The 13,811-nt window shown below is 45.6% G+C and overlaps 1 protein-coding gene and 1 pseudogene across 3 annotated transcripts; both read right to left on the reverse strand.

Annotated features, from left to right (window-relative positions):
- Positions 1–6,093: 6,093 nt before the first annotated feature.
- On the reverse strand, positions 6,094–7,572 carry LOC149978841 (uncharacterized; annotated as a pseudogene). The gene has a single exon (XR_016485844.1). The product of XR_016485844.1 is annotated as an uncharacterized LOC149978841 (transcript).
- LOC110487376 (uncharacterized) lies at positions 6,094–12,209 on the reverse strand. 2 transcript variants are annotated; one of them, XM_021559305.3, is made up of 2 exons: positions 11,594–12,209; positions 6,094–8,515 (listed from the first exon to the last, which is right to left on the reverse strand). In XM_021559305.3, exons 1-2 carry the CDS (start codon positions 11,943–11,945, stop codon positions 8,502–8,504), a joined length of 366 nt encoding a protein of 121 aa, XP_021414980.1. In that variant the 5' UTR covers positions 11,946–12,209; the 3' UTR covers positions 6,094–8,501. The 2 variants fall into 2 exon arrangements, with proteins under 2 accessions (XP_021414980.1, XP_021414979.1); XM_021559304.3 differs by having other exon boundaries at positions 6,094–8,518; positions 11,594–12,206.
- Between the last annotated feature and the right edge of the window lie 1,602 nt (positions 12,210–13,811).

A 13,811-nucleotide genomic window follows, 5' to 3' on the forward strand; every position in this document is an offset into this window, starting at 1 on the left:
ACATGGATGCAACATAATGGCTTCGTAGGAAAAAAACAATGAAAATTAACAGAAGAAAAACAACTGAAAGACTAATGAACAGTCTAAGGAAATGCCATTGATTAAAATATGAATTGGATGCAATATCCAACCCAAAATACAAGCTTGTTTTTTAGGAGGGGCTCTGATAGACACTATGGGGGTGTCCACTGAAAATCGACTAGTAACAACAACTGGGACCTAAAAGACACTCACCATGAGACCCACTAAATCTTCCCAAGAAGAGGCAAACATAAGGAAAACACACACCAAACTTAAAGACAGGAAGTAAATCAAAAAGGTGGTGGTTAAAATAATTTATTACAATCAATACCATTCATACTATTACAAAATCATAATTCTCATTCATTCTTAATTAATTATATTTACAAAAACATCAAACAAAAACAAACCTCAGGGGAGCATCGTCCCTCCCCGTCATACCTAACCAATACCTAACCCTTTCTCTATCTCCCCTTCCCTAATCTATCCCCTTACCAAACTCACTCTAACACTCCCAGCCCTAAACCCCCTTTCCACCTCTCCCGTGCCGCATGCTTCCCCCACTTCCTCTCCTCCCTCTTCATCTTCCCCCTCAAATTACCTTCCACCCTTCTCACTATCCCTTCCACCCCACAATCTCTCCCTGTCTTGACTAAATTCTGCCCGGCTTCCCACAGTCCCTTTTTAAAGAGACTCATGAGAAGCCACAGCAGAAACCTGTCCCTATCCGTTCCCTTTGCTCTCCCTACGCCTCTCTCTAGCCTAGCCCATGTCAAAACAAAATCACTCCTAACCACACCTAGCATTACCCGTGCCCTAGCCCAGACTAGTCCGGCAAAGGCACAGTCCCAGAAGGCATGGCGCACAGTCTCCTCCCTGCCACAAGAGGATCTTGGACAGGTGGGGGATTGCACCAAACTATACCGGTACAAGATGGCACGTACCGGCAAGCACTTATGGAGGCCCAACCAATTCAGGTCCTTGAGCCTGTTGTCCAGGCCCCGCGCCTGCACTCCCTCCCAGACCACTGACGAGATGCCCGCTACAGGCGCAGGACTCCCTGCCTGCCTGACCTCCTCGTACAGGTGCCTGTGGTCTAAACCTACTCGGGCAACTTCAACCTCGGGGTGCGCACGCAGCCACTTGGCCGCATGGCCAAAATGCCACGGCAGCTGTTCCGCCCGAGGACCCGCGTTAGACTACACCATTACGCTTCTCGCCTTAAACGAGAAGAACATCAGCAGGAGGTAACCGGACGGGTGTATAACCGGACGAGCAAGCTCCGTCAACAAGAAAGAAACAAAAATGGCGTCCAGCTTGAGGGGGAAATGTGGTACCCCCCTACCTCCCTCCCCGATGGGACAGATCATGCGTGCCCTGGCGACCCACTCGCACCTGCCACTCCACATAAACTGAAACACAAGCCTCACTAGAGTCCTCCTCAGACAAGCCGGCAATGGATAGATGTATGCCACATACAAAAGAGACGGCAACACATCCACCTTTAGGACCAGGACTTTGCCCATAAAAGACAAATACCTAGCCTTCCACATTGCTAGCTTCCTCTGTACCACTGCGATACGCATGTTCCAGTTTAGCGTCGCTGAGCCGGAGGTCTCAAAATGAACCCCGAGAATCCTCAGGGCCCCTTCACAGAGAGATAACCCCCCAGGCACATCCGTTCTACCGCGCCATCTTCCGAAAAACTTGACGGAAGACTTTGCATGGTTCAGAACTGCTCCCGACGCTCGGGTGAAATCCCCAAAGATGGCAAGGGACCTTGTCAGGCACAAGTCCTTGCACAACAGCAAGGAAGTGTCGTCGGCGTACTGCGTCATCTTAACACGCAGCCCACCGCTTCCAGGGATCAACAAGCCTTCCACCCCTGTGTCTGCCCTAATGGCAGCCCCCAGAGGCTCCATGTACAGAACGAAGAGGAGAGCCGAGAGTGGGCATCCCTGCCTGACCCCAGGCGAGAGGTCAAAAACGTCACCTAAGTGACTATTTACACTAACTCGACACCCCGCTCCGACATATAAAGTACGGATCCATCCTATAAACTTCTCCCCAAATCCTAATCTACCTAACACCCTGAATAGAAAATATCTATTCACGCGATCAAAAGCTTTCGCCTGATCTAGCGCTGCTACCATTAAAGGCAGCCCTCTATCTTCAACCCAAGCGATGGAATCCCTGATCAACTGTAGGTTCCATCTTATAGAGCGGCCCTCTACCCCGCACGTCTGATCCTCGTGGACGACGTAGGGAAGGGCTGTGCGCAACCGGTCTGCTAAAACCTTTGCAAGAATCTTGTAATCTACGCACAGCATGGTCAATGGCCGCCAGTTGCCAAGGTCAGTTGCTTCCCCCTTCTTATAAAGAAGTGACAGCACACCACGCCACGCCTTTAGGGCTGTGAATCTCTCCCAGTCAATCGACCCGCCGAGGTTGCCTGCCTCGTACTCGAGTTCAATTAACCTTTGGATACGATCCACCTCCCTCCTTTCCTCCCTTTTTTTCCTTCTACAATATCCTATTATAAAAGCCCTTATCCTCCCCTTGACTAAATCCCACCACTCTAACACCCCCTCGCATATGGACCGGAGGCCGTCAAGCCTCCGAAAGAAACAAAAAAATGCATCAACGAAAGCCTGCTCCTCCAGTATATCCCGATCTAACTTCCAGTACCCCCTACCGAAGAGGCAGACTGGCGTCCCCACCTGCAGGAACACCCCGTCGTGATCCGTGAAGAAAACAGGCAACAGCCGCCCAGACAACTGACCCAAAGACCTGGATACAAAAATGTAGTCGAGCCTCCGCGCAACCCCCCTGGAGTTGCGCCATGTAGGACCGACCATTGCCGGAGTAGTGTGCAGGCCACCATCAACCAGACCATGGCAAGCCATTAGCCCAGAGATGGCACCTGCACTGCTATCACCGCCTAACCCTAAATCTATATTAAAGTCTCCTCCTATCACCAAGTGCCTGTTTGTAACACACAGGGGCGCCAGACAGTCCACCATCTCCCTCCTGTCTGCCGCCACCTGTGGCCCATACACCCCAATTAACCTATATCTAGCTTCTCTAAACTTAACATCTATCCCCAAAACTCTACCCTGCATTATTACAAAAGTGTTCTCTATTTTAACCTCTCTATGCCCACACAAAATCCCTACTCCTGTTGAGTGCACCCCTCCTATGCCCCAAAAAGATTCCCCCTTATCCCACTCCCTCTTAAATCTACACACATCCCCACCATCCCTCAGGTGAGCCTCCTGTAAAAAACAGAAATCAAACCCCACACCCTCTAAATAACAAAAAACCGCCCTCCTTTTAACATTATCCCTTAACCCCCTAACATTTAGACTAAAAAAAGAAACAGAACTATTCATTTAATTATTTACAGAAAATAAAAACCCCAAAACCCAAAGAAAAACTAGGAGACTCACCCGATGCTCCCCTGGTCCATCTCCACCGGCGGGGACGTCCTCTCCTCTCCTGACGCCCCCCCGTCCTCCATCCCAACCCATGATCCAGGCAGTGTGTTGGGTCCTCCCTCCCCACCCACCATCCCCCCCTCCCTGTTTGCCTCGGGGCTGCATATAGGGGACCCCATCTCCCCAAACAGGAGTTGGGATCCCTCTAGCAAACAACCCACCGACCCCTCACTGGAGTCATCCACTAAAATGCAAGGGGCTGAGGCAAACCGGGAGAACAAATTACCCTCCCCTCCCCCCCCCGCCACTCTCTTAACCCCCCCCCTCCCCCTCCACACCCCCCTCCCTCTCACTTCCTGCCAAGCTCCCCCTCTTTATCCCTTTCTTCTTTGGTGAAGGAGGTAGCGGGGAGACACAACGTCCCATCCCCACTAACCCCTCCACCAAATCCCTCATTTCGACCTCGAGGAAGCCTGGCAGGCTGTCCCCCCACTCCTTCCCCCCATCTCCCCCCCTCCCACCTCCACTCCTCCCTCCTTCTCCGTCACTGTCCCCGTTCCCTCTTCCACTCCTTCTCGTACCACTGTCCCCTTCTCCCTCTGCTCAGCTCCTCCACCTTCTTCCGTCCCCTTTTTCTTCTCTCCTTCTGTTCCATTCTTTTCTTCTCCTCGCCTCTTTCTTCCCACCTCATCCTTCTTCCCATCTTCTTCCTGCGCCGTCTTTTCCCCTGTGCCATCCATGCAATCCGCACGCGTCCTTTCTTTCCTCCCCCCATCACCCGCCCCCCCCCCCCAGCTGCAGACGCGTATGACCGGTGACGAGCCGGGCAATCACGCCACAGGTGTGCTCTTGAGCCACACCCGTGGCAAGCCTTGGGCTCGTCACACTCCTTGGCCTCGTGTTCTTCCGACCCACAAAAACGACATTTCTTGGCGCTGCACGAGGCCAGGATATGGCCGTAGGCCATACAACGCCTGCAGAACGGGGGCTGACGTGCATAGTAGAGTGTTCCCTGTCAGCCCCCAGGGAGAACATCGCCGGAGGATGGAGGTAGCCATCCACACTCTTCGGGGACTCCCTGAGTAACGCCTGGAACCCTCTCCTCCCGTTCCAGAAACCCAGGGAGTCCCTGAGGTACCTCGCTGAGGAGACATTGTCCATGTATCTCCCCAGAAAGGCCCTCACTTCTTCATCCTTCACGTGCGGATTGTACATGTTTACGGTGACCACCCTGAAGTTGTTCTTTGCCAGGCTGGTCACCGCATAATGGCACAGGGGTCCTTTTCTTTCCGCTTCCTTTGCCATCTTCAATACATCATCATGTTTCTCTTGCTTGTGAAACGTCACATCAAAACCCTTTTCATTTGGGTTGCCTTGAAGGCAGAGTACTTCCTTCACCTCTATCCTGAGGCATCCCATCAATATGGTCCTTCCAAAAGTTTCCCTGCCCCAAGGTTCCATCTCCTTTTCAGTCCATGAAAATCTTACGGTATTTGCTATACCAATCCCCGGAACCAACCAGGTTTGCTTGTTTGTATTCATTTTTTTCTTCAAAAAAAGCTCTCTTCAGAAAGAAGCTTCAACCTGAAATGAAAACATCTTTAACCAAAAAGGTGGATCAACTAAAGGTGTTGACTCTCCACATCTATCAAGACAACTAGACCACTGGGCCAGACACTCTTAAATAGAACCTGGACCAGCTCAAGTGAAACGCCTCCCCACTAATGAGATGTATAAGCCAGCACAGGTGTAACACATACTGACTAACAAGGTGACACCAATCAGTGCACTGAAGACACATTTCAATTGAACAAGGTATCCTCCTTTCCTACCTGCTAACCTCCAACCTCAAAACATAAATGGAAAAACCAAAGCCTGTAACACCTTCCCCCTAAAGACAACAACTTTATCCTATATTTCTGTTTGACAAGAGAAAACAACAGAAAACAACTTCCAGCCTCCTGGGTGGTGCACAGCCTCCTGCGATGCAGTGTTAGCTGTGCCACCAGACTCTGGGTTCGAGCCCAGAGAAATATGAGGCGATTTGAATCATGCTTCTTCAGTTGTGAAATGAAGACATTTAGCACTTGAATGTTGTAGGACTGTTCATACAATTGATTATAGACCAATTTATTACACTGCGACCATGTGTATAGGCTGTTGAAATTAAATTGTTTTCTTTTCAACTTTCACTTTCAACTAATACCAAACGTATATTGTACGTCGGGCAAAGTCTTATTTTCAACGACATTTTCCTAGGTGGGATAGCCCCAATGTCACAGTTTTAACGTGTCCAAATCAATAATCCAAATGCAGAGAAAGTTTGTGATAACTTGAAATCTTAAAGATAAAATGTTCTATATACACAAACATCTGCCACAATAATCATATGAAGTATTTTCTTAAACAAGCACCTTATAAACTGCATAAGCACCAAAAACGCTGTTGTTTTGACAAATAGTAATACATCACTGACATCGATTAGGGGGGAAATCAGGTTGTACGTGATGTTGAAACTAACATAACTATAAAAACACATGGAAATGGGAGATATCTTTCACCTCACTGATTAGAGGACAACATGCAGAAGACAGTCAGCTACATTTGGAAGTTAAATAAAAGAACGCAACACTTATTTGTCATCACTCATCGATATAATTTTTAAATCAATTGTGCAGCAGGAGGGAGATGAGGTTGCACGTCCTGTTAAAACTAACAGCTCAAAAACCACACGGAATATGGGAATAATGTGTACATCACTGGTTAGAGGACAACTTGTAGAAAACAGCCAGCTACATTTTGAAGTGGTGCAATTTGATTCAAGTGGGTCACCAACATGTTAAGTGTAACAACTTATTTGTTAGTCACTTTTTGTTAAATCAGATAAATAGTAACTCTTCCAATTCAGAGCCTGGATTTATCCCCTGAGGCTAATATCTATATCATGTTGAAATCAATAGAACAGGGGACAAAGGGTTAGGGTTCTACATTGTGACATCATTAGAATACTCCTACTACAATGGCAAAACATTCTACATTGTGACATTACTTCATTGATATCATGAAACAACTCCTTCATGTATTTATTTTCTGATGATTGATCGGAGATCTTTTATCAGAGTATCTCTGGTCACAGCTATAAGATCTCTCTCCTGTGTGTGTCCTCTGGTTTAAAGTCAGCTGGCAAGATGTTGTAAAACTCTTCCCACATTGATCACAGCCATAAGATTTCTCTCCTGTGTAAATACAACTAGCAAGATGTAGTAAAACCCTTCCCACATGGATCACAGCCATAAGGGTTCTCTCCTGTGTGTGTTCTCTGGTGTCTAGTCAGAATGCTAGATGTATTAAAACTCTTCCCACATTGGTCACAGCTATAAGGTTTCTCTCCTGTGTGTGTTCTCTGGTGTACTGTCAGATGGTCAGATCGAACATAACTCATCCCACATTGACCACAGCTATACGGTCTCTCTCCTGTGTGTGTTCTCTGGTGTACTGTCAGATTGCCAGATCGAACAAAACTCTTCCCACATTGATCACAGCTATACGATTTCTCTCCTGTGTGTGTTCTATGGTGTCGAGTCAGAATGCTAGATGTATTAAAACTCTTCCCACATTGGTCACAGCTATAAGGTTTCTCTCCTGTGTGTGTTCTATGGTGTCGAGTCAGAATGCCAGATGTAATAAAACTCTTCCCACATTGGTCACAGCTATAAGGTTTCTCTCCTGTGTGTGTTCTCTTGTGTCGAGTCAGAATGCTAGATGTAATAAAACTCTTCCCACATTGATCACAGCTATAAGATTTCTCTCCTGTGTGTGTTCTCTGGTGTACAATCAGATGGCTAGATGTCGTAAAACTCTTCCCACATTGATTACAGCTATAAGGCTTCTCTCCTGTGTGTACTCGCTGGTGTATTTTAAGTTCTGATGAAGTTCTGCAACGTTTCCCACAGTCAGAGCAGTAGTGAGATTTCTTTCCTGTGGGTCTCCGCTGGTGTTTCTTGAGGTGTTCTGATGTGGAGAGACTCTTCTCTGCCTCTTCATCATCATGTTGTTGTTGAGGCTCCTCAGAGGATCCACGGTAGTCCCGTATCTCTCCTGTGTGAACAACAAGTCAGACGGTTAAAGGCCCACAACAGCAGAAACTGTAAAAGGTGATGCCAACACGGTAGCCATGATGTTGTACAACAATTGACGTCTGACGCCTTGGTTCACTCCAGACCTGACTTCCCTCGACCAGCACAAAAACACCCTGTGGCGTACTGCACTAGCATCGAATATCCCCGCGATATGAAACTTTCAGGGAAGTCAGAAACCAATACACACAGTCAGTTAGGAAAGCAAAGGCTAGCTTTTTCAAACAGAAATATGCATCCTGCAGCACTAATTCCAAAAAGTTTTGGGACACTGTAAAGTCCATGGAGAATAAGAGCACCTCATCCCAGCTGCCCACTGCACTGAGGCTAGGAAACTGATAAATCCACGACAATAGAGAATTTCAATAAGCATCTCTCTACGGCTGGCCTTGCTTTCCACCTGGTCTGTTCAACCTCTCTTTCGTATCGTCTGAGATTCCCAAAGATTGGAAAGCTGCCGCGGTCATCCCCCTCTTCAAAGCGGGTGACACTCTACACCCAAACTGTTGCAGACCTATATCCATCCTGCCCTGCCTTTCTAAATTTATTTATATAGCCCTTCGTACATCAGCTGATATCTCAAAGTGCTGTACAGAAACCCAGCCTAAAACCCCAAACAGCAAGCAATGCAGGTGTAGAAGCACAGTGGCTAGGAAAAACTCCCTAGAAAGGCCAAAACCTAGGAAGAAACCTAGAGAGGAACCAGGCTATGTGGGGTGGCCAGTCCTCTTCTGGCTGTGCCAGGTGGAGATTATAACAGAACATGGCCAAGATGTTCAAATGTTCATAAATGACCAGCATGGTTCAATAATAATAAGGCAGAACAGTTGAAACTGGAGCAGCAGCACGGCCAGGTGGACTGGGGACAGCAAGGAGTCATCATGTCGGGTAGTCCTGAGGCATGGTCCTAGGGCTCAGGTCCTCCTCCGAGAGAGAGAAAGAAAGAGAGAAAGAGAGAGAGCACACTTAAATTCACACAGGACACCGAATAGGACAGGAGAAGTACTCCAGATATAACAAACTGACCCTAGCCCCCCTACACAAACTACTGCAGCATAAATACTGGAGGCTGAGACAGGAGGGGTCAGGAGACACTGTGGCCCCATCCGAGGACACCCCCGGACAGGGCCAAACAGGAAGGATATAACCCCACCCCACCCACTTGTTGTGGACATGTTGTGCTAATGTTAGTGTGATTGTGTGTGAGTATGTTTGTGTGATTGTGTGTGAGTATGTTTGTGTGAATGTGTGTGCGTGAGAAGCCAGTATAAAATGAACAGGCTAGCGCGCTCTCGAAAATAGATTTTCTGACAATCGTAGCTGGCCTTCATTTCAACCAGTTTCTCACAAATTCTGGGTTTCTGCCAAACATACCCTCGTAAAACTGACTGTCCTACCAATCCTTGACTTCGGCGATGTCATTTACAAAAGGTGATTCTACAAAGTATTGAAAAGTATTATTGGTGTGAATACAATAACAATAACATAGATTAAGTTATGGGTCCTACAGAAACCACTAGTTATACAAATACCATAGACCTACTGTAGGACCCATAACTTCACCTAACAACAACATAGACCTACTGTAGGACCCATAACTTCACCTAACAACAACATAGAGAAACTGCAGGACCCATAACTTTTGTCAATAAAGTTAAGGTGACACTCGGTTAGAACCATTGGATTTAGCAAACTCTGAAATGATTTAGGATTTCTGTGCGCATGAAAACTGTTTTCCCATAAGGAGCCACTAAATGTTACGTAGGTAGAGAGCATTTCAGAGATCTGAATACAAAAAACTGTCCGACAGCAAGATCCAGTATTTAAGTTGAAGTTCATCATATGACAAGCTTAACGTTATGACTATAACTACTGTTCCCTGAAGGAGGGAAACTAGGTACAACATACTATTAAATCCATGCCTCGCTGGAAGCCCCGCCTTCCACAGGTGATGAGCGTGAGACTTCAATTTAACACCGCTCTTCACCGATCCAGGAAGTGGCGGGGCCAAACAGGTGTTGTAACTCATTCATAACTGGCACGCAGATTGGTAGAAATGGTAAGATAGATTGGCTCTCCAAATGGAAATGGAAAAAGTTTGCCGATTTTACTGGAAACTTCACGAGCATAACCTCAGGCCAGCAGCAGGTTGGGAATTGGTTATTTTCTTCTGGTTAAATTGATCTCTGGCTTCCTCAAGTGATCTGTGTGTCTTAATTATTTAATCAAACGCTTAAAGCATCAGTTCAGTTCAAGTTCTGCATATACAGTTGATGTTATTAAACACATGGGGTGTGTCTATATGAAAAAAAATACACATCATAAAATTTCAACCATTCATTTGGTAGAAAGAAAATACTATTTAAAAAAAAAATCTGGGACAGCCCTAAAACATACAACATACATGCATTCAGACCCCTTCCCTTTTTACACATTTTGTTACGTTACAGCCTTATTCTAAAATAGATTAAATAGAGAAATGTTCCATTTAAAAAAAATTAAGCAATCGTCAGACAATACCCCATAAAAGTGAGAAAAAAGTTTAGAAATGCTTGCATACCATTGGTTGTAACTCTCTAGGTCATGCCAGTAGGTTACAGTAGGTTGTAACTCTCTAGGTCATGCCAGTAGGTTACAGTAGGTTGTATCTCTCTAGGTCATGCCAGTAGGTTATATCTCTCTAGGTCATGCCAGTAGGCTACAGTAGGTTGTATCTCTCTAGGTCAAGCCAGTAGGCTACAGTAGGTTGTATCTCTCTAGGTCATTCCAGTAGGTTACAGTAGGTTGTATCTCTCTAGGTCATGCCAGTAGGTTACATCTCTCTAGGTCATGCCAGTAGGTTACAGTAGATTGTATCTCTCTAGGTCATGCCAGTAGGTTACAGTAGGTTGTATCTCTCTAGGTCATGCCAGTGTAACGGATGTGAAACGGCTAGCTTAGTTAGCAGTGGTGCGCACTAAATAGCGTTTCAATCGGTGACGTCACTTGCTCTGAGACCTTGAAGTAGTAGTTCCCCTTGCTCTGCATTGGCCGCGGCTTTTGTGGAGTGATGGGTGATGCTTCGTGGGTGACTGTTGTTGATGTGTGCAGAGGGTCCCTGGTTCGCGCCCGGGTATGGGTGAGGCGACGGTCTAAAGTTATACTGTTACACCAGTAGGCTACAGTGGGTTGTATCTCCCTATGTCATGCCAGTAGGTTACAGTAGGTTATATCTCCCTAGGTCATGCCAGTAGGTTACAGTAGGTTGTAACTCTCTCTAGGTCATGCCAGTAGGTTACAGCAGATCCAAGTGGAAACAATTATCAACCCAATGTGGAAAGTGTCGAATTTGGTCAACAACAAAATGAATGGCTTAATTGCTACATGAGGTTTACTTAATCCAACAGAAGTTTCGTAAAGCTTAAGTTATGTGGACACGTGACATACCGACAACTTTGATAAAAACACTACAGGAGTTGTCTCCAGATCGATATGCATATTCATGCTAGTAGCTTAGCATCTCTCTCCATTGAATACGTTGACGTTGTTGACGTCAACAACCCTCATATAATATAAACAATAGATTACAATAATAAGATGTATCCACCAATCCAAAGAAAGGATAGGTGGGAGCTAGACAACCCGCATGGCCACTGTGAAGACAAAGACTCCCCTTGTTAGAGCGGAGAATCATCTTGTCAGTATATCCATAATCTTTGGTGTAGCCAACCCAACTCTCACATGGCACTATTGGGGGGCACGGTGTGTAGTAAATCATCACTACACGAAAATCACTACATGCCGTGCCCCCCAGTCTGCGGTCAGCAGATAGACCCTTCTCAAATATATGTTAAGTTTGACTTTTTGGAAACGGAAAGGATAAAACAAGGGGTGGCTTGCTCTCTACGTTGTCTGACTCTAGACATATCAGTCATCATCCCAGGGCCCTCCGTTGAAGAGGTATTGACGAGCAAACTCCGAATATCCAAAGTGAAAAAACACATTTAAGTCGGTACTTACTTGTGTTAATTAGATCTCCAATCTCCACCTCTTCATCTTCCAATGTGACAGTAATCGCCCCTTCCTCTTTCACTCCAAAAACTGCATCCTCCTCTTCCTCTTCTTTTACTGTAACATCCTCCTCCTCTTTCACTCTGAACGCGTCTTCCTCCTCTTTCTCTTCCTCTTCTTTCACTGAAACGTCTTTCTCTTCTTCTTTCACTGTAACAGCCTCACCCTCCACTTGTTGTTTTACTGTAACATCCTCCTCTTCCTTCTCATCTTTCACAACAATGTTCAGCCCCAGAGCTTCTTCCTCCGTCCAGCAGACCTCCTCTTCTTTAACAGGAGGGGAGTAGTTTAGGGAGCTCATGTTCGGGGACGTTAGCTAGCTATCATTAGCGACTAGGCTAGTGCTAACTTAACCAGCCAGCTACTATAGCTGACTAATACAAAATAACGTAATATGAAATTAAATAGGTTAACAAGTAGATACGACAGATGTGTGTCTAAAACACAGCAGCTAATATACACCGAAAGCGTATAAATAGCTTGAATCTTTCGGCTATGTTGGCTAACAAGCTACCGAGGTGGTTGATGAGCTGTTTCTGAAGAACCGTCCACTAGATTATTCGTCACGCTGGCAGCGTCGCCAGAAAGACTCACATCGCCGTCTGCTGACTGGAGGGGAAACGCAGTTGAGGATCATATTTTATTTTCAGACAAAGATTATTTTAAATGGATTTAATTAAATAATACTATTATATTGAAACATAGAAAGACCTGAATGTGCTGATTGATTAGTGCGAATATTTTTTTTTTACTACAGCAGATTTAAGGCAGTTTCATTAAGTCAAACTAAATCTAAATAAGTAGCCAGCAACTGTCAGTCTATACCGCTCCTACATGGTGTAACAATACATCATGTATATGTATATAATGAACAGACTAGGTCTATACTGCTCCTACATGGTGTAACAATACACCATGTAGATGTATATAATGAACATACTAGGTCTATACTGCTCCTACATGGTGTAACAATACATCATGTCGGATCTATAGAATTTTTTAAAATTTGATTTATTTCACCTTTATTTAACCAGGTCGGCAAGTTGAGAACAAGATCTCATTTACAATTGCGACCTGGCCAAGATAAAGCAAAGCAGTTCGACACATACAACATGGAGTAAAACAAACATACAGTCAATAATACAGTAGAAAAATAAGTCTATATACGATGTGAGCAAATGAGGTGAGATAAGGGAGGTAAAGGTAAAAAAAGGCCATGGTGGTAAAGTAAATACAATATAGCAAGTAAAACACTGGAATGGTAGATTTGCAGTGGATGAATGTGCAAAGTAGAAATAAAAATAATGGGGAGCAAAATAAATTAATACAGTAGGGGTAGTTGTTTGGGCTAAATTATAGATGGGCTATGTACAGGTGCAGATGGGCTATGTACAGGTGCAGATGGGCTATGTACAGGTGCAGATGGGCTATGTACAGGTGCAGATGGGCTATGTACAGGTGCAGTAATCTGTGAGCTGCTCTGACAGCTGGTGCTTAAAGCTAGTGAGGGAGAACAGTGTTTCCAGTTTCAGAGATTTTTGTTGTTTTTGCCAGTCATTGGCAGCAGAGAACTGGAAAGAGAGAATTAGTTTTGGGGGTGACCAGAGAGATATACCTGCTGGAGTGCGTGCTACAGGTGGGTGCTGCTATGGTGACCAGCGAACTGAGATAAGGGGGTACTTTACCTAGCAGGGTCTTGTAGATGACCTGGAGCCAGTGGGTTTGGCGACGAGTATGAAGCGAGGGCCAGCCAACGAGAGCGTACAGGTCGCAATGGTGGGTAGTATATGGGGCTTTGGTGACAAAACTATTTTGTAAATGACATCGCCGAAGTCGAGGATCAGTAGGATGGTCAGTTTTACAAGGGTATGTTTGGCAGCATGAGTGAAGGATGCATTGTTGAGAAATAGGAAGCCAATTCTAGATTTAACTTTGGATTGGAGATGTTTGATGTGAGTCTGGAAGGAGTTTACAGTCTAGCCAGACACCTAGGTATTTGTAGTTATCCACGTATTCTAAGTCAGAGCCGTCCAGAGTAGTGATGCTGGACGGGCGGGCAGGTGCAGTCACCGATCGGTTGAAGAACATGCATTTAGTTTTACTTGTATTTAAGAGCAATTGGAGGCCACGGAAGGAGAGTTATATGGCATTGAAGCTCGTCTGGAGG

Source organism: Oncorhynchus mykiss, chromosome 13, assembly GCF_057628025.1.
Source record: "Oncorhynchus mykiss isolate SJ-2025 chromosome 13, ASM5762802v1, whole genome shotgun sequence".
NCBI lineage: Eukaryota > Metazoa > Chordata > Actinopteri > Salmoniformes > Salmonidae > Oncorhynchus > Oncorhynchus mykiss.

What these genes read in the sequence shown, in the direction of transcription:
- LOC110487376 (XM_021559304.3), bottom strand. Translation starts at nt 11,945, where the DNA reads ATGAGCTCCCTAAACTACTCCCCTCCTGTTAAAGAAGAGGAGGTCTGC.